At 53.0% G+C, this 20,028-nt stretch overlaps 2 protein-coding genes across 7 annotated transcripts in view; one reads left to right on the top strand and one right to left on the bottom strand.

The window, feature by feature from the left end:
* The window catches only part of STX18 (syntaxin 18), a 120,048-nt gene extending 108,006 nt beyond the window's left edge, over positions 1-12,042 (top strand). For 3 of the 5 annotated variants that reach the window (XM_025437656.3, XM_049108626.1, XM_049108628.1), the window contains exons 8-11: positions 7,082-7,140; positions 8,515-8,584; positions 10,155-10,235; positions 11,012-12,042. In XM_025437656.3, the coding sequence (XP_025293441.1) occupies positions 7,082-7,140; positions 8,515-8,584; positions 10,155-10,235; positions 11,012-11,107 (306 nt within the window). In that variant the 3' untranslated portion in view covers positions 11,108-12,042. Of the gene's footprint in view, positions 1-7,081; positions 7,141-8,514; positions 8,585-9,164; positions 9,380-10,154; positions 10,236-11,011 lie in introns of those variants that run through there. The other 2 variants (XM_049108627.1, XR_007409936.1) reach the window with 2 other exon arrangements.
* Positions 12,043-12,247: 205 nt separating this feature from the next.
* The window catches only part of NSG1 (neuronal vesicle trafficking associated 1), a 28,975-nt gene continuing 21,194 nt past the window's right edge, over positions 12,248-20,028 (bottom strand). The window contains exons 5-6 of one of the 2 annotated variants that reach the window (XM_025437672.3): positions 13,487-13,724; positions 12,248-12,953 (exon numbers count right to left, since the gene is read on the bottom strand). In XM_025437672.3, coding sequence (XP_025293457.1) covers positions 13,521-13,724 — 204 coding nt within the window. In that variant the 3' untranslated portion in view covers positions 12,248-12,953; positions 13,487-13,520. Of the gene's footprint in view, positions 13,725-20,028 lie in introns of both variants that reach the window. The other variant, XM_025437671.3, reaches the window with a different exon arrangement.

Raw genomic sequence — 20,028 nt, 5'->3', positions numbered from 1 at the left:
ACACAACAAGAGCTCACAAGTTCCCTCAGCCTTTCCTCTTCAGAGTGGCAGGTAGTGCGGAGAGGCAGGACAGCGGTCCACTGCACGGGGTGGAAGAGACTAGGCAGCGCTCAGGCTCCCAGGTCACAGCCACATGTGTGTGCAGAGAGGACGCCGGTGTGTGTGCCACACTCAGCAGCATCAGGGGCCACGCAGGCGGCAGCTGGAGCTCAAGGAGTTTCATGCATCTTTCATAAACAGCATGGTTTCACAAGCATTTACCCTCCCCTACACCCCCAGACGAGTGATTTCCTCTGGAAAATCATCACCTAAGAAGCACAAAACTGATTGCAGAGATAGTACCGTTAGCCATGACTCTCCTAGGACTTGCTTTGGGTATTTCCTCGGAGCCTGTGGTAGTCTCTTTGGAAGAGTAAGCAGAGCTATCTTTCTTCTTTACAGGCAAAAATAATTCTGAGGTTAAGTGACTAAGTCAAACAATTTCAAGTGGTTTGCCAGGTCCCTGTCTGCCTCCAGGTTCTCCCTGGTTCCAAAATACACTCTCTGACTTTGAGTAGCTCATTGCTCCTCAGGCCCAGCAGACACGGCAGCCGGAAGCCTCAAATGTGTAGGGTGGCTAGGAAAAGACTGCAGTGTGGATTCCAGTCAGGAGGTGATGAGGGTTTGATCAGGGTGTGGCTGTGGAGGCAAAGATGAGAGAGGTGTGGGGAAGTGGATGGGCTGGGGCTGGACTGGAAGGAGGATCCTGGAGCTTTGTGACTTGGGAAGACAGTGCTGGCAATCAGAGGGAGAGCGGGCTGGGCAGAGCAGGGGATGCTGAATTTCATTTGAGACAAGTGTGAGGCACCTCTGGGACATCCCTGGGAAGTGTCTGGTGGGCGGTAGGATTTGAGGCTCAGGCTAGAGACATGAATGTGGGAGACGTCCCACTGCCGATGCAGTGCATACTGAGGAGAGAGGGGTGCAGCCAGGGACCTCGCCCTGGAGAGGCTCCACAGGGAGGCAGGCCAAGGCAGAGGAGCCACCAGTGAAAGTGAAGGACAGTTAGGTCACGCTCCCTTCTTAGAGCCAAATGATAGTTCATGATGGCAACATGAGGAACATGAGGTTCACATCATCAGGCTTTTCTTAAAGCCAGATGATGAGTTTCTTAAAATCTCATGTTTTTCCTCAATTTGTACAGAATTTTATTAGAACAGTGATTTCATGTTCCCTCAAATAATGGAACAGGACTGCATTTTGTTAGAGAAAAAAATACGTGTAGCTGTCTCTTAGATAATTCACATGTATGCACAATTTACCTTCTGGTTAAGGCTTTTCTTTTTCTTTCGTACACTTCATAAATGAAGTAGCTAGAATAAGAGTCAGTTGTTTGCCAGAGAAGTTTGTCTTCCTCCTGTAGGTAGTGGTGAGCACAGAAGTTTGTTAACCCTTGCTGATGCATGACCTGTAGAAGTCTTTGGACACATAGTGGAGAGGCCCAGAGGAAGGTTGGCAGCAAGGATGTCTGTAATCAACTGATGCTATGTCCCAGTGAGAGATGATGGCAGAGCGTGGGCCTGGGGACTTGACAGAGTCAGTTACAGATTTTCTTTACACCACTTACTATCTGTAATTTGGGGCAAGAAAATTAGCCTCACTGAACTTGAGTATTGGCAGGAATCACCACCCTATGGAATTGTTGGGAACACAGTAGCATGTGCAGGGTACACGGTAGCTGCTCAGCCAGTGTCGGCACCCATGTGAAGAGCTGTTGCTGTCACCATGCACATCTGCACTCAATGTACCTCTCTAGAACATGAGGTTCACATCATTAGGCTTTTTAGTGCATAATAACATGCTTCCACTTCATTGTCCTGTCCTGAGTCACTGTCGAAAAATATGCTACTGACCATTCCCAGTAATGCTAGTTATTTCAGTGTCCCACTGTCAGGGACTAAAATAATCAAAACCAGCAAGACCTCCCTGATTTGTATCCTGTTCCTGCAAGTGGATTGGGCAGAATGTGATGTTCAGAACTTTGATGGCCACCTATGTAATGTCCAGGTAACCTCTCTCTTAATTGGGAATGATAGCTAAGTTCCATATCTTACAGTCTGGCTAGCCTAAATCTTACTTAACAGGCTCAACCCTGAACATGAAAGAAGTACGGCACTATTGGTTTTAAATTGGAAAATGTTGTAGCAAATTATGGTCATAATTCATAATCACTGTTTTGGAATTTTTCCTCGGGGTAAAATCATGAATTAAGCCCTTTAATATCAATTTAATCCATTATTTCGCCCATAGGAGCAGTTGTTACATGTTCCAAAATGGTTGCAGAGTGTTATATGATTTGCACAGTAAATTTCCATTTATAACCCATGATGCAGGTATATTAACGTTGGAGTTAGTATAAGCAGATGTTTTGTGGTCAGGCTGAGTGAAACCAAATTGTTTTCTGATGTTACATGGAGAAAATACCTCCATTTCTAAGCCTGCATTCATTTTACTTGCCTCAAGTGAAACCACCTGCATGTATTGATGTATTCCTTAATTGTCCTGTCCTGAGTGCACATGACTTCTGTTCTTAAATGTGTATGAAAGGTGTCCCTAGCCAATGTCTCTTGTGGTAGCCCCCTGGAAGCTACAGGTGGCTGGCTGGCAGGGCTTGTGATCTGTGGCCAAGCTTACGGTAAGAATTGGTAGAATCTGGGCACCACACAGGTGAGAGCTGAAGTCCATACCGTGGGGAGTTTCCAGGTTCACAGAGTTAGAGGTAGGAACGGAGATGAGGGTCACAGAGCCATGAGCATAAAGCTGTTTGGCACAGATAAATCACATCTGGAAATGCCCAGAGAGGTCCTGGGCCTGCTTTTTTGGCTGAGCCCCTGTGGGTTCCAGCCCCTGTGGGTTCATGGGCTTTAGTTCAGTTAGCTGCTCTTGCCCCTTGGCAATGCAAATAACTTCTTCTGGCCTCATTTTATACTCAAAGGCCTTTGTCGAGTGATTTTCTTTTTAAAACTATAGTAAAGAGGATTAGATTAGAAAAGGATTTCTGTAACAATGTACTCACAGTGTGGATTTGTATCCTTTAAACCAGATTATAAACCCTTTTGGGGCCCCCTATTTAGAAGTCTGACTCCTGAATGGAATAAAGCAGTTAAGTAGTATTGCCTAACACGCATGTAACACACACCACATGCCAAGTACTGCTCTGAGCACTTCAGCATTTATTAACATATGCCAACCTATGTGGTAGGGGCTGTTGCAGGCCCCATTTTATGGAGCATTCCCCAGTCTTAGACCTTTAAATGTGGTGCCTGCCACTAGTTGAGAGGTCAGGGGGAGGTTGCTGGGGACATCAGGTCTGTGCTGAGAGCAACCAGTGTGGAGTGGAGGGGGTCATGGCAGGAGGCCCACAAAGACAGTCTGGCTGCTACGATGCCTCTTGGGCCCTGCTTGCCCACCTTACCCATCATGCAGTCCTCATATCCCCCTTTCCATCCATCTCTGTGAATATGGGTGATGTGTATCTTGGACTAGCTGAATTTGCCTTCTCAGGCCCTGTCCTTGGTGCTGACCAACGGCGCTGACCAGGCCTCGTTGGCTGCTGCACCATGTGAAGTCCCTGTCCCTGTGGGGATAGATGCCAGCAGCTGCCTGTGAGCCTCAGTGAATGTGAGCGTTTCTCTTGCTTGAGAGAGAAAGAGAGAGAGAGAGAGGACCTCAAGTCACAGCAGCCCTCTAAAATTTGAAACCAGAGAAGTGGAAGGGGCCTCCAGAGCATTTCATAATTCATTTTACATATCTGGAATCTCACTTCCAGAGAGACTAAATAATAATAATTAGAGGGCTTCCTGTTTCCCATGCACATTGAAGGCAACTTACATGTATTAGCACATCTTCCTCTTAACAACTGCTAATTAAGTATTATTATCATCCCATTTTAATAATGAAGACAGAAGCACAGACCAGTCATCTGCCCAAGGGCATACAGCTTAGAAAGTAAAGGAGCCATCCCTCCCCGGGGCTTCAGGCAGGAAAGGACGGCATCACCACCTCTGTTCACAAACAGGCCCTGTCACATAACAGGATAGACAGAAGCCAGTTTCTGGTCCAGAGCCACCCAAGGAGTTGCCACAAGGCCACAGGGGCTGGCTCACTGAAGTCCCAGGCATGTTCATCACCTGCCCCTGCCCGCCAACATTTGCTGCTCCCTGTCTTACTCAGCAGATGAGAGGTGAGGTGTACAGGTTGGCCACCAAGACAGCATCGGAAACCATCCTGAAATTTGGTGTAAGTGAATGTTGTCAGCAGCCTGGACACTACCTAATCACCCTGAGTCCTGCCAGGTCTCATTAAATAACTGCCTTACACTGGGCTGTAGGAAACAAGTTTTGTTGAACTCCCACCCCCAGATGGAGGCTGCTTTCCACGAAGGTCCTGGCCATGGCAGACCTCCCTCCTCAACCCTATTGCTGCTTGATCCCTCAAGGCATTTGTTTTTCTCATTTCCTCCAGGGGCTGGGTACTTCTCAGGTGGCCCTAAGAACTCAGGGGTTGAAAGGAAATCAGAGCCAGAATCTGATCACACTCCTGACTACTGCTCTCAGGAGTCCTTCAGAAGTAGCAGTTACACAGAGGCCTAAAAGGCAGATGCCACATGCCCCAGAGTTGGGGAGGAAACAAAGAGAGCTTTGTTCCCAGGGGACATTCCAGTAATAAACCACCTCAAATCCCTAGTTAATCTTGCTTAGGAACAGTTTAAAAAGCATAAAAGAGCTGAGGATTTAAAAGGACAGGGCCAAATTTTGTCATTACAAAAATAAGAAAATGCCCCCTGCAAAAAAAATTTTTTTTAATCCTGAATAGTACCTGGGAGAATTAGTGAAAGTAAATTAGCACCTACACACTGATGTAATTCTATTTCTCCTTAAATACTGGACTCAAGTAACTGTTGACAGTTAACAGAGCTGATAGTTTCAAACTTAAAAGGGAAGTTTTTATTTCCTTAAATAGCCTGTTGCATGCATGAGAAGGACCTTCTAGAAGAGTACTGTCAGCAGCCAGCAAGGCAGCCCACCGCCAGGGATTGGGGCGGCCCTGTAGAGCGCTTCCCCAGCACTTCTGCCCTTCTGGAAGATGGGCCAGCCCGCCCATTTTCTGGCCCAGTGTATCTGGGGTGGAGTGGAGGCATCTGTGTGTTTGGACAAGCATTAGGGCTGGGAACTGGTACCCTGTAGTGTGTCAGGCCCTGCCCTATGCTGGGAGGCCAGAGGAAAAAGCCCCACCCCAGGAGGGAAGATGCATAAACAGGGGCGAGAAATGTAGCAAACCCCAAGTACAGAGGAACTTTTTAAAGAGAGGAGATGATGGGAGGTGATTAAATCTGCATGATGTGTCTGGTCACTAGGAAGGTCCATAGGCCAGGTTTTGAGGTTACCAGCTGGGGGACTCCCTCAGCTCTCAGCCTCTGCAGAGGTAGGGTGGCAGGCCACAGGAAGGGGCCACCCCTCTGTGCTGATCTGCAGGCCATGGGGCAGGGCTGGTGTGGTGCGATGTGACGTGACTGGCATCTTAGATACTGTGACTGAGGCATGGAGGACAGACTGGAGAAGACTGCAGGATTATGAGGGCAGAGCGTAGGTGCCAGGGAAGGAATGGGTGCAGCAAGGGTGCAGGGGAACTGGTGGACGGGACAGAGGGCACCCACATGGAGGGGCTGGAGGGACATGAACGGAGGACCATTAAGAGGCCCTGCCCAGAGAAAGTGACCCTCCCAGTGTTTCCAGTGAGTAGAAGTGAGCAAGGCACAAGGGGAGGACAGAGAAGCACAGGGAGAAGCTTGGGCAGGTGCAGAGCTGAGTGAGCACAGCTCTTTCACTCCCCACGAAGTGGGAGCCAGACAGGGCAGCAGGGAGACTGAGGGTCTCTGCATGTGACATGCTGAGCACGGCCTCGGTGACCTTTGTGACTTCCATAAACATTATCTCTTCCCTCTGTTTTACCAAGCAAGTGGTAGCCAGAGCTTCAGTCGAATGGCAAAGCCTCCAGAGAGCCAAAGCTTGCTTCCATTTGTTCCTCACACAGCACCTGGCACAGATGGTGCCTCGAATGTATCTGTGGCCATGGCTGCAGCTCTAACAAATGCGAAAGGAAGAGTGTGGTTGGTGCCTTTTCAGAGTCGAGTTTGACTTGGTTCCCACCCTTGGGCAGCTCATAGTCACCCAGAGAGTTTGGGACATGCACAGCTTATTACCAGGCCTAAAATGGCTCACAGCCTAAGAGATGTTCAGAAGGTGCTAGGCCAAGGTTAGAAAAATGAGAAACAGCATCAAGCTTGGGGACCCGGGATACATTGTGGAGAAGATATTTGCGCCAGGTCTGTGGGATGTGGCTGAGGAGCTAGAGGACCCTGCCCAGAGGCTGATTGTGCATTCAGGGAGTTGAGTGGGCATGTGAAGGCTGAGTGCTTGGTCCTTAAGGTGAGGGGGAGGAGATCTTCTGGCCCCATACCAAGGCGAAGCTTCAGACACACCATCCTTTTTTTGGCCAGAGTCAAATTGGCAGGAATGGTGGGAACAGCAGCTGTCTGCTCCACAGTCAACTTGGCTCTGATGAGCTCCCGGGTGTCAGGGTGGTATCCTTACCCACATCGAGTCCTGTAGCCTGAGCGCCAGGAATGGGGCTCCTCTGGCTTCTGGGCCTGTGTTTCTCTCACAGTGCATTGGCTAGAGCATGGCTCTGAAATCACACTGCCCTGCTCTCACCTTAGCTGCTGGACCTCACAGTTCCACTTAAAACAGATGGTCCCAGTGGCAGACAGCACAGCCCTGTGGGCGCCAGAGGAGAGCAGGGAGGGCGGGGGGATGACAGGTAACCTTGCACCTCCTCGGCTCACCTTCGCAGGCATCATGTTGGCTTGCAGACAGGAAGAAATCCAGCCATGGGGATGTCATGCTGACGCTGGAAGGAGGGACTCTAGTGATTCTCAGAGGGCAGATCAAAGATTTCTGTGCAGACGCCTTGCCTAGACACTTGCCTTTGGCTGTGTTGGTTTGAGTATGACATCACCCTTCATGTGTTTGTTTCCTCACAGTTTGAACAAGAAAACCAGCGCCTAATTGGTGAAATGAACAGCCTGTTTGATGAAGTAAGGTAGGTATGTGGTTTCTCTAGGCTTGATGGCCTATGTTATAGCTTTTCCAGAAACTGAGAACTTTATTAATTTACTTTGGTGCCCCAATATACCCTTGTGGCCCTGGCCACATGCATGCCTCCCTGGAGCCATTTCGGGGTCAAGGGAGCTGCCACCCCTACTGACTCCCCTTAATTTGTGGGTAGTCCCCATCTATGTGCTGCTGCCAGGCTCCCAGTGACTACAGATTGTACCAGGTACTGAGCATCACCAGGTGGGGGCTGTTTGCACTTCATCACTTCAAGGTGAGATAGGGGGGCCTTTCGAAGAATGACTAGCCAGGGGCAGCCTCCTGCACTTGGCTCTGCCAGAGTCAGCCTGCTCCCTCAGCAAAAGGTTGGCAGCACCAAAGGCTAGTGGCTATGCTCACCCATTTGAACCATCACCAGCTGGTCCTATTGGGGAAGGACTTGGGGCCTGTTTCCTGAGAATGTCTGGGGCATCTGCACAGAAGGCCCAGGCTTTTGCAGGGCATTGAAACTGCTGCATTATAGGCTCATCCCAAAAGCAAGCACATCCTGGCACTGTACCTACACAGTCCCAAGGACTCCGAGTGCAGATACTTCCCTCTGACAGCACCTGTACTCTTCTGGGGGCCTCCTAGTCCTTGCCCCCACTGCCTCACTCTTCCCTCCTCAGGCCTAGAAGCCCTGGGGGGAATGGCAGCCTCCTGCCCTTACACTGCGGACCTCCTCGGCTGGGAGCTCAGCCCCTGCAGCCTCCATCTCTAGGGCCCTACTCTAGCCCCCAGACCACCACTGGGGGCCCCTGGCTGCCCCTGAAACAGGGAGAAGCTCAGACACTTGGTTGCTGAACCCAGATAGATATATTTTGCAGACGGATCTAGCCAGAGTTTTTCCTTTCCACAGGAAGTTGGTTAGAATGGCAATTATGCTTGCCCTCAGCCTACTGAGCAGTAACAAAGTTGAGTTGTCAGCACATTCTGGTGTTTTCTTTGGAATCCCCACCTCGTTACTATGGTTACGAGGCTGGTATAGGCCTTCTAGAAGACTCTCTTTTGTCACCAAGGGCACGGACTCCCAAGGCAGGGGCACTCAGGTCAGCTTACAGGGGAGAGCAGGCTTCTACACCGCCGTACACCCCCATAATCTGAGAGACTTTGAAGGAGAGCTGGAAAGTAAAATGCCTGTTTCCTCCTTCCCTGAGCTGGACGTGGTGCCTCCTCCCTCTCTCTTGGATGACATGATGTCCCTCTCTCCTCCAGAGGCTTTCTCACTTAGTTGATCCCTTTAGAAATGTTAACGTTCTTGTTAGGACTAAGTACTAATGGTTGTATGTAACCTTTTTTTTTTTTTTTTTTTTTTTTAATGAAGGCAAATAGAAGGGAGAGTGGTTGAAATTTCCAGGCTCCAAGAGATATTCACAGAGAAGGTTTTACAGCAGGTAAGAAAGAAAAAAAATCACTGTTGAAAGTTTTAGCTTAAAAGAATATACTGTGAAGTCCAGATACTTCTGAGGCTGCCTGTCTCTGCAGCCGTGCATGCAGAGCTTTGTGCTTTGGGCCAGTGCACACTCACACGGCTCCTCAGGTGAGGGCCTCTTGCCTCTGTGTTGGCGAGCACTCTGCAGCCAGACGGCGTGGCCACCCCAGGTGTGCAGTGGAGCGCTCAGAGGGGGGAGTCAGGTGGATCTCTGTTCTGGAGGCCCTCAGGTCACCAGGGTAGCCTCTGAGCTATGGTTTGCCTGTCTATAAAACGGAGTGGCCCTTTCAGGGCTGTTTTAAGGCCCAGAGATAACCCACAGGGAGCACCCAACACAATGCCTGCAGGATAGTAGCCCAGACTCGGCTGGCCCTCTGAAAGCCAGGTCCGTGCCACCTTGGGTGTCATGTCCACACAGGAAACAGGATTGTTCTCACAAGTGGATTTTCACGTTACTCATACTTGCCTCCACATCTAAAATTCTTCCAGTCAGCTACTGGCAAAACTTTTAGAGACCGATAAATTTGTCCTTTTGTTTTTAGGATCCACAGACCATGGAAGGGTTTCAAAGACAAAATCATTTTGCTCCATCGTGTTAAACTGGGGTAGTTGACTTAAGATACCCCCCTCACAAAACCTGTCCTAAGGCTCACAGCCAGGGTTGAATCGTACATCAGGTACATGAAACCTCACAGTGTGGAAGTTCAGGTTCAGAAGAATTGTCCCTCTTTAATTGCGCACTGAAGGAACTAGGCAGGTATGTGCTGAGCCTTCACATCCCCCTCCTGACACCTCAAACAGCCACGTCAGCTGTCTGTTAGAGCAAGCAGACTTGTTTCTGGAGGCAGCACGGCACGGGAGGGGAGCTCATGGCTCTGATCCAGACTTCCGAAGTGTGTCCTGTGACCTGGGGTGCCCTGAGCCCTGCCGCCCTTCACAGAATGGGGCGGGTGTCCCCTGCCTTGCTGTCATTGCTGGTGGAAGAGGCACTGGACACGCTCCTGGCTCATGGGAGGCTCTCAGTACATGGGAGGTCATGTTTATACATTTTAGCCCTTTACTTTCTTAGGTTACACATAAAATGGTGAAACACAAAGCACTTTTCTGAAGCTAGGGTATGTTTTAAAGCACATGCATTTAAAAGCTTACCTCTCGAACCTAATACAGGAGAGACCAGAGGGAAGGGCCCTGGCCTGTGGCGGCTACTATGTAACGGGCAGCTCTTGTGCTCGTCCCTTCCTGTCCAGCAAGTGGCACAGAAGGTGACACCTGGGGTGGCAGCGGCACAGGTACTGGGTTCCAGTCCTAGTCCTGCCACATGGTTGCTGTGTGACTTCGGGGTGAAGTCTCTGAACCCTGTTTCCCTTTTGCAAAATGAGGATGCGGCCTACCCCTCAGGGCACCGTAAGGATTCATGGGCTCATGTTTATAAAGTCCTGGCCCTTTGTAAGGGGCAGCTGCTAGCTTCTGAGGTCTGTGTGCTTGGGGAAAGGAGATAGTGGTTGGGTCCACCTGTTACTCTTCTTCCACAGGAGGCCGAGATCGACAGCATTCACCAGTTAGTTGTAGGGGCAACTGAGAATATCAAGGAAGGTAATGAAGACATCAGAGAGGTGAGTACTCTCGGGTCCCCCAGGCCGTGGCTATGTGGCAATGAGTCCAGGCAGTAGGGGTGGTCTTGCTGGCAGGGCTGCAGGAGAGCCATGCTGGGGCCCAATCCCCAGGGCTCACCTCCTGACTGTGCTGGACAGTCCTGTTCTGTCCCCAACAAACCCTGGGCACCCGCTGTTACCAAGAGATGTGACTCACCCTCCTCCAAAGGAGCCATCTGAGACACGTGAGGTTACTCTTGGCAAAGGCTGCACCAGCTCCCTAAATCCGTGGATGGGCGCCACTGGAGAAGCTTGTTGAACACCCCCTGCCCCAACCCTAAGGGCCAGGGCCTTGGTTTACTGGGGCCACCACAGCGGACTCTTGAGTGTCCTCGGTCTTCTGAGTGCAGTCCCCGGGTTTGGGTTGATGGGAGGCCACTACTGCCATGTACTGTGGGGAGCCAGCAGCTGGGCCAGCTATGGTACTCGAGGTCGGCGTGTGTGGTTTTAACCCCAGGATGCACATGGGCAGTTGCTGGGTGTTTCCTGGGAGAAATATGCAGGAAGTATGACTAAGGGCCAGCCAGTAAGGGAAATAAATACCTGTTTGTTTTCTGATGGATTCTAAACCCATGGTTTTGTCTAATTCCGGTAGCACTGACTCTAGCAATACCCTGTTAAAGCCCAGTGCAGGGCGAGTGCCCGCAGACAGGTGGAGCATTTGAGGGCTTTTGAAACCAAAATCCTGTGTGATGCAAATCCCTGTGCTACTGCCCTCCTTCTCCCCCCTCCCCCAGGCCATTAAAAACAACGCTGGCTTCCGAGTGTGGGTCCTCTTCTTCCTGGTGATGTGCTCCTTCTCCTTGCTCTTCCTGGACTGGTATGACAGCTAGTCCACTCTGGCTGTTCCCGGCAGGCGGCGCGCTGTTGTGGGCTCCGGCATCAGAGCAGGGCTGTGAGCCGATTTATCACAGAGCCATTCGGGGGGAGGGGGCTGTGACAGATGTATACTCTCACAAAAGGGACACCCAGACCTGTGGTTTTAAGCCCATGTAGTAGCTGAGAAAGAAAATAATGAACACAAAATGACCTGTGTAGCAATCCTGATGCAAGGTGGGTGAGTTGGTGGGGGGTGGGGATTGTTACTGGCTGCACCTAAATTGGAGACCAATGTGGAAGGGCTGACCAGAGGCCAGGCTCTGGGAGGCTCCAGCCCTGCCCTTCTGGTGGCTTCGGGAGAAGCACTGGTTAATAACTTCTCACAACAGATGATCATTTCTTTGTTTCCTGTGACTTCTCATCTGCCTGGGCCATGTGACAGAATCACTATGTTATAGAAAACGCACCTGTGCCCTGTTGACCTAATAAATGCAACTATAGCTGCTTCATGTCCTATCGGCGGGTCCGAGTGTAGTTCAGTGGACGCCGGCCTGCTGGCTGCAGAAGAAGTGCAGGGATAGACTCTGGGCACTCAGCAAGGGGCCACTGCGCCCCTGGGAGCTTTTGGCTGGAGCAGGAACCTGGCCTGTGCACCTGACCCTCTAGGAAACATGAACAGGACTGACCACCTGTTGGCAGTGGGAAGCACAAGTCTTCTGGAACCACGTCTGTGCAGGAAACAAGCTGGTGTTCATGCCCACCCCCACCCCCACCCCACCCCCTGGTGTGGGTGCGGACAGCTCTGCATTGCTCCCTGCAGAACTGTGTGCAGTACAGTCTGTCACGCGGCCACAGGGAGGGGTCCTGTGTTTTTTATTGGCACAGAGTGAAAATGTCAAAAGTTACATGTGAATTTACAGTCAATAAAATGTCTACTAGAAAGTACAAAGGTATGTTGCCTTAGTGTGTTTACTGGTGTGTCTGTGCAGGAAAGGTGTGTATGTGGTTCTTGCTCTCTCTAGATGCATGCGGCCTTGTCCCACTCATCCCTGGCTCCGAGGCCACGGTCATGGTCAGAACACCCTTGATGATAAAATATGGTTTGGGAAGCACATTTCAGGAAGCAGTAATGGAGTCGGCCATGACCACCATGCTTGTTTGCAACAGATCTTGCACTAGTTGTCATTTATTTTTGATCTACTAAAAAACAGTGAAACTTTTGACATGTCCACCAGAAACAACACATTCAAATAACATGGAAGAAAATGTCTGCGAATGTCTTTTTTTTTTTTCTATTTAATCGTCTTACACACTTAGCTTATCTAACTGGCAATTTTGTAAACATATACTTTAATGTCAAGATTCAGGTTGAGACATAATTTTCTTACAAAGATTCGGTGAATTGAAATGTCATCATTGGATTTGCAAGTTGCCACATGAGCCCCTCCCAGCCTTTCCTGCCTGCTTCATACATCAAAGGAGTTCTAGTTCACAAAATAAAAATTGATCTTGGCTTCCCAGCAATTACATTTTCACTTTTCCAACACAAATAAGTTTTTTAAAAACTAACTTGCTAACAGGGCTGTTGATGTGAATTTTATTCATAACAGAAGAGAACAAAAAGGCCAAAGGGGTTTCGTTCCTATTTAACACATCACAGAGCAGACGGACTACCTACAGGGGGACAGAGTCCTGCGGCCTGGGGGCCGCTCTTCCTTCAGCCCCTCACCTCACATGCTGGGACACGGTCTGCATGCACTGGAGCAAAACATGGTCCACTCTGCACCAAGATGCCAACTCCGGTGGTTGGGGTGGGGGACACAGCCACCCGAGTGTGTCTGGCCACAGGACACCTGCGCACTTAGGAATGAGCACAGGGAAGGAAAGAGGGTCTGTTTGCTCTCAGAAGGCCTATTTCCTTCCTTCTCTGCGCACCTCACCACCATGCGGCTTGGTGGCTCTGTTGCCGCCTGACTGAAGGTTGGAAGAAATCTTAAGTACAGCTTGCTCTTAGCAAAGTGGGGGTCACTCTAAATACAGCTGTGGAGTAGGATCTCAAACAGCAAGGGGAGGGGGCGTAAAAAAATCAATTCCACAAAATGCATTATTTATCTGAATCCAAACCCCTTGCATATCCAGTGTAAATTTATTTTTTGATAGCATCCAATAAGTCCCCGTAAAGTAGCTAAATTAAGACTCCTTAACATGAAAAGTGGTGTCAGAGCTGTTTAAGCAACGCTGATATGCACTTGGTTTTATGCCCATGAGTGGCCGGCAGCAAGTTTTATTTGCAAAGCAGCATCAGCAAACAGAAGCAGTTGCACCATAAATGAGTAACCTCTAAATTATTGGTAATTATATTTAATGAAACGTCCCTCCAAGTCCCTTTTTACCTTCAAGTGACTCATTGTGAGGAACCTGCCCACCTCACTGAGCTGACTTCTCGGCGGCTTCAGTCTCCTGCTCGGACAGCTTCTCTTCTGACAGAACGGACATCCAGGGTGAGACAGAACGAGTGATACTCTGCTTGGCCAGGTTGTAGTGGTTGATGACTGTGTAAAATTTCTCCCGGGCACTGGAGTCTTGCTCTGCGTAGTAGCTCTCCAAGCCTTCTGGAATGCACTGGGTGTTCTGAAAGAGAAGAGGCCACTGAGACACATGCATCAAGGCTGGAGGGACACCCCACGGATGTTTACGGAGCACCTTCTCTGGGCTGAGGGGAGAAATACAATGATAAGCAAAAGCAGGCACGGGTCCTGCCATTGGCACAGCTCAGTGACCACCCGACAGATGTACATCGTGACAGGGTAGGCCTCTCTACCTCTCTAAGGTAGGCCATGATACCACAGTGCTTGGATTCCAGGGGCATGTACCAGGACAGTGAGCCTGCCTGCTTCACTAGAGAAGTTCAGAAGCCACCCGTGCCAGGCCTGTACCAGGAGTACCAAAGACAACATGCCATTACCCAAGCCATGGGCCCTCTGATCTTAAACTTGTCATTTATTTTACATCTCCCGAAAATATACTCAAATAGGGAAGGAAGGGAAGTCAGCAAGGCCTTCTGGGAGCTAGGTTTTTCGTAGGCCTCATCTGGGGAGGGGGAGGGAGGCAGAGGAGACTGGCCCCACAGCTGTCCATGAAGGAAGAGGCTCTGTCTCTACAGGCATGGAACCCTGAGAGGTCAGGATCTGGTAAAAGGTCTAGAACCCCAAAAAGTTAAGATCCCATACCACAAGCTGCCTTTCCTTACCAGTCCCAGAACCAGCCTGAGCCACTGCCCCATCGCTGCTGCTGTGGCCAGCCCACACCATAGATGAGCTCAGCAAGCCCGTGAGAGCGGTGTGTGGGGCTGTGGGTCGTCTCCCACCACCTGTTCTCCCAGAGTGAAGCAGGCACTTGGCGCCCAGCTAGCAACTACACATCCCACAGCTCTCCTGGCAGCCAGGTGAGGCCACAGGACTAACTCTGGCCAGTGGGACAGGAGTGGGTATCTGTCCACTTGCTCTCCAGTGGCCCTTTCTCCGCTGGCTTCACCCAGAGAAGGATAATACTCTGGGGGCTGGCAGGGCAGCATGGGACAGAATCGGGGCTTCAGGATGGCCTCCCAGAGCCCCACTGCCTTCCAGCAGGAGCCTTCCATCTTGTGGAAGCCACGTTACCTGTGTGTCTAAACAACCAAAGCAAAACACAAATGCCACAGCCTCCTTACCAGACAGTGAAGGGAGACTGCGGCTAAGACAGGTCCCTGGCCTCGGCCACCTGCACAGCCACCAGGAAGAGTTTCACAACCCAGATTCTCCACCCACCCCGAAGGGTCTGACTCAGCACATCTGTTCTGGAGCCATCTGTATTTTTAAACATCCCAGATGATTCTGAGGCTTGGCACACCGAGTGCCGTCTATCTTGGCCACGGCCACCCTGCTGGCAAGTGCACAGCCAGGGTCCGAAGCCCAAGCACCACCTACAGCACTCTGACTGACTCCCGTGGCTTAGCAAGAAGTGCTAAGCTTAGCCAAGGTGTCCCTCCACCTCCCCCGGGCAAGCTGTGTGTGGAGAATGTGACGGGACCTTGATGACCACATCTCTGGGCACCTCAGGCCATCGCTAGGATGGCTGGCCACAGCTGCTGCACCCAGACGGTGCCAGGGGACCGCAGGGCCAGCCCAGCACGCAGCGGGGGAACCTCCTCCAGGAGTCTCGCCCCAGCCTGGGCCCAGGTTGTCCTTAATGTCTGAAAGCTGCTCCTTGAGGTCTTCCTGTAGATTTGAGGCCCACCTGCCACTTCCTTGGCAGCAAAGAAAATGGGACTGGGGTTTTGCCTCCCACGCCGATGTTCTCCTCCTCCTGACCTTGTCTTTGCACCTGACAGCTTGACAAGTGCTTTCCACGCACCCTCTCTCGCTGTGAGGTAAATTCCATTTAGTCCGCTGTGACAGATGGGGCGAAGGAGGCCCACAGAGGGGAAGTAACTCTCCAGCCTGGCCTCCCAGAGTGCCCAGAACCCCACACAGTGTCCCCGTGCAAAGCCGCCAACAGACGACCCACTCCGCTCCGACACAGGCACTGTGAGGGGCAGCAGCAGTCAGCCCTGGCGCAGGGGCAGAACCACTTTTTCCAGAGCCGCGGCAGTCTCACATCTACAGCCGGCGTCGAGGCCCCAGCACTCGCCGGGTTCCGCGCCGGGCCTGCGTTACCAGCCCAGCCTCCGGCACCCTCGCAGGCCTGGCTGGGGCTCCCCTGGCAGCGCTCAGGGAGGCTGAGAGGTCTGCCCGGGATGGCTGCCGTGACCCGAGCCAGGTGAGCACCACGGCCTACGTGACATCCTCTCAGACAACAGCCTGTCCTCCAACCCCAGAGAACTCCCCAGCACACGGGCCCACGTAGCCTGGCCGCCGTCATTGTCAGAAGCAGGGACGCCGACAGGGCTGAGCACGTGATTGTGGAGACACAGAAGGGATGACTCCCCAGTTACAGAAAAGCCCCCATGTGCTCAGACTTGGAGGCCTCTCATGATCAGTCGAGGTCCCTCTCCCCCCAGATGGTTCTCCTGGGATATGGGCCATGGGAGGGTCATCGTGAAGTGAGGAGGCGTGGCTGGGGACTGGCTCTCCCACAGGGGGGCTGCCCACCATGTTCAGAAGCACCAAAGACAACATGCCATTGCCCAAGCCATGGGCCCTCTGAAACCAACCCTGCTGGCCTTGTCCCACCCCATGGCCCTCACCCAGGAATCCCCAGCTCTGTGACTCAAACACCAGGAAGTGGCAGGCCTGGCCTCAGCAGAGCGAGGTCAGTGCCTACTTGGCATGGCTGTTGACAGATGGAGTGGTGTCACACCTGGCCTGGCACCTGGCCCCCAAACTACCATTCCCTCACTGACGGGTCTGGAGGACAGTGAGGAGGTGAAGGACAAGACAGTCTGGGGTAAAGGGATGTGTAGAAAACCCTGTGTTCTTGGGGGGTTTACAGCACGTCCACATGCCTCTGTTCCCCAGACCAGAACCCATGACCCAGGTGAGTGCCATGGGTGGCTCTGAGGGGCTCACTGCCACTGGCCGAGTGGCAACAGAAAGGCAAGGTGTTCAACGTGGGCTTCCCCGTCAGCCCAGTACTGTCCACCCGTAGAGAATGGTCCCCCTCCTCCTCGCTCCCTGATGCCCGAGATACCAGGATCAGAACCCCCTGCCGACCCCCCGGAGCACAGAGCGCCAGGAGAGGACAAAGGACTGCCCGTCCAGCACGTCAGTGGGTGAGGCAGCAGCAGCCGTGCTGCAGAAGGAGCTTGGCCTCGGAGGCCAGCCCACACCATGGCCACGGCCACCGCAGTTCCTTCCTCTCAACCTCGGCTCCCCCACCTACGACATGGGGCTGGGGAGTCCCACCTCCTGTGTGGCCGTGAGGACTGAAGTCAGTGATGGGCCGCTCAGTGAGAAGCCACGTGTCCATGCTCACACGGAAAAGGAAGGAAAGATGGAAAGCCGCAGGGCCACCACCAAGGGGACACCTGTGTCTCAGCAGCAGCTTGACCCCAGCCACGCCTCCTCACGTGCAAGGCAGGCAACCACCCCCTCCCCAGCCGGCACTGCCACCTGCCCTTTGCTCTTTCCTCTCCTCCTGCCACCTGCCAGCACAGGGTCCTGCTAGACGTCCTGAGGCGGCCGGCACAGGCTGGGCAGCTGCGAGACTCCACCCCAGGCCAGAGCTGGGCCTCCAGACATAACAGAACGGGGGCCAGGCCAGGGAGGACGCACAGTCCTGCCGCTGCCCACACCGCGGCAGGAAGAACGTGCCGGGGAGGTGCCCTGGGGGCTGGTGGTAGGCGAGAACCCCAGTTCCAGAGGGAGCATGGGGCCAGGGCCTCCCTGGAAGCTCTGACCCGGCCCCAATCAGGCCAGAAGTCACAGCCATGTGCCCCTCTGTCCCTCTGTGGATGAGTGTGAGGAGCCTTATCCCTCAGAACAGGACAAAATGATAGTTGGACCAGTGAGGTCATGCTCGAAAGCATGTTCCGAACAGCCGTTCCGAGCTGGCACTCGGCCAGCGTAAGTGTTCCTCGTGCAGGAGTTCCACCATGAGTACGTGTGTCTGCTAATGGTCTACCAGGGATACCCAGATGTCAACATGTGGGGTTTCAGCAGTTTCCAACACTTTTAAAACCCCTAATACTCCTATAATAAATCCATGGTTTCAGGGAAAAGACGGAAACCTAGCATCCTCCCCAGCCCGGATCTGCCTTCCTAAATCCCCTTGTCAGACGCCTCCTCTCACCCAGAGCGTGGGCACGGGTGCCTGTCCTCAGCCTCATGCCAGGACCTCTGTGGTACCTGTGCCCATCCTCCCTGCCCACGGGGCCCCTTCTGGCTTTGGGGTCAGCAGAACCCAGCCCAGCCTGTGTCCTCAGTCCAAGCCTGGCCCAGACCACCCACTGGCTAAACGGACTCCTCATTCAGTTTGCACCCCAAGTGACCCGAAAGGTGACCCCCAGCACACATCACCCTGGTGTCTGCTTGCCCCTTGTCTCCTCCACTAGAATACAGGCAGAGGTAGGGCCTGGACTCCTGTCCGGCTGGGCACACACAGGAGGCACTTCATAAACACGTGCTAAATATATATGAATGAGCCACAGGGTGTGACCTTGGACACAATGACCATCGAGTCTGTACTGCGTCCCTCCCACTGGTACAGTGGGGGGCTAATGGTATATGCCTGTGAGGTTTCTGGGAGCGTGTGCAAACCGTAAACTGTCAGGGTCTGGTGTGACCTGCACGTGCACAAACGTGGGGGGGGGGGACTCTGGCACACACACCCCTCCCCCCCAGCTTTAGCCGAGCGCACTTAGGTACAGGCTGGCAGCTCCCTAGTCGTTCATCTATGTTTTCCGGGAAGGACACCTGCCCCCGATTTCACGGAAAGGCCAGTGGAAAATGCCAAAGTCCCAGGAGACACACCTACAGAACAATCACTGGACTCCATTCCCCAGGCTGCCTGGGCAGCAGGCTCACCCACAGAGCCTTCTGCACACGCAGATACCTGCCCCCTTCCCTGAAGGACTCCGAGAACCAGAGCTTCCTCTCTCGGACTCCACTTGCCGGGACCTGGCTTTCTAGCACAATAGGTCTTGCAGGCCAGGCCAGGTGGTTTTGGCCTACCCCTCTCCCCTCCATGCAGCCAGCTTGTCCTGGCCCAGAGAGCCCAGACGCAAACCCTGCCCCCCGATGACCAGGAGCTGCTGGCCCCAGTTGTTTGTGAGCAGTCTGTCCAGTCCCCAGGAAGCTGTCCTCTGCACACCCGGTTCCCATCAGGGCACCGCTGCCGCGTCTGCTTTGCTTCCTCTCTATGACGTCAGCCCCTCTGTGTCACCAGGCTCTGGACCAGGTCCTCCCCTCTTGTGTCCCCCACCCAGTCTCCATCCCCAGCACCCTGACCAGGCTGGACCCTGGTCTCTCCCCAGGCCCCCTGCAGCAGCCTCCTGGGCCATGTCACCAAACTTCCAGCCTCCCCGGGCCACTGAGTGGCCGTCCCATCATGTCCCTTTGCCTGGCACATGAAGTGTGGCACCGTCCGGCCGTAGCTGGCTCACCTCCCACAGCTCCCAGTCCTCCAGGCTGACCATACAGGCACTGTCCTGCTATCACCTGTGTGCACTGCCACTCCCCCAGCCGGCCTGGTTTGAACCTGCCAGTCTCCAGTGTCTGCTATTGGGCTTGCTCCGTCAAGGCCAACCCTTCCCTTCCCAGCCTCGCCCTGGCCTCAAAGCCCCCAAACCCTTGGGGCTGGCCTTTAAACTGTGGTGACTCCTGAGCTCGCAAACAGAGCATATCCTCTGCAAGCCTGTCCAGGGGGGATTGAACGGATTTGTGGAAGGGGTAAGGGGGGTTCCCCAGGTTTCCCCCCCCGCCCCCCCGCCCCCACACATAGGTCCTCACTGGCCTCCTATGAGCTTTGCTCAAACTTGACCACCCTGTTAGCAGCTGCAGTCCCCAACCCTGCTTTCCTCTTCTGTTTTCCACTGCTTGTAAACAAACGCAGTATACGACCGACTTCACGTTTCTTTGGAGACCAGCAGGGAGCTTCCCAAAGGTGGGGATCTTCACCTGACTGGGTCCTGGCTGGGTTCCAGCACCTGGAGGAGCAGCGGCTGCGACTGGCACTCCGCAGGCAGTGTGCTTGCCGAGCAGAGGAGGGCTGGAGGCTCAGAAGCGTTACGTACAGTGCAGTGTGCCAGGAAACGTGGCTTCTGGCTCTGCCTGCCCACTCAAGCCAGGGCTCTGCATCCCGCCCATCAGCAAAAACCAAAGCAAAGCCACCCGGTGACAGCTGACAAGCCGCGCCCGTCCTTGCGTGTTCTCGGCGTGGGCTTCTCCTGCGTTCACTTCGGCAACACCAGATCCTGGAAACGATCCCTTTCCCTCTTCACACTGGCTCTGGAGAGCTC

The sequence above is a fragment of the Canis lupus genome, chromosome 3 (assembly GCF_003254725.2).
Source record: "Canis lupus dingo isolate Sandy chromosome 3, ASM325472v2, whole genome shotgun sequence".
Classification (NCBI taxonomy): domain Eukaryota; kingdom Metazoa; phylum Chordata; class Mammalia; order Carnivora; family Canidae; genus Canis; species Canis lupus.
This window is presented reverse-complemented; position numbering and strand designations above follow the sequence as displayed.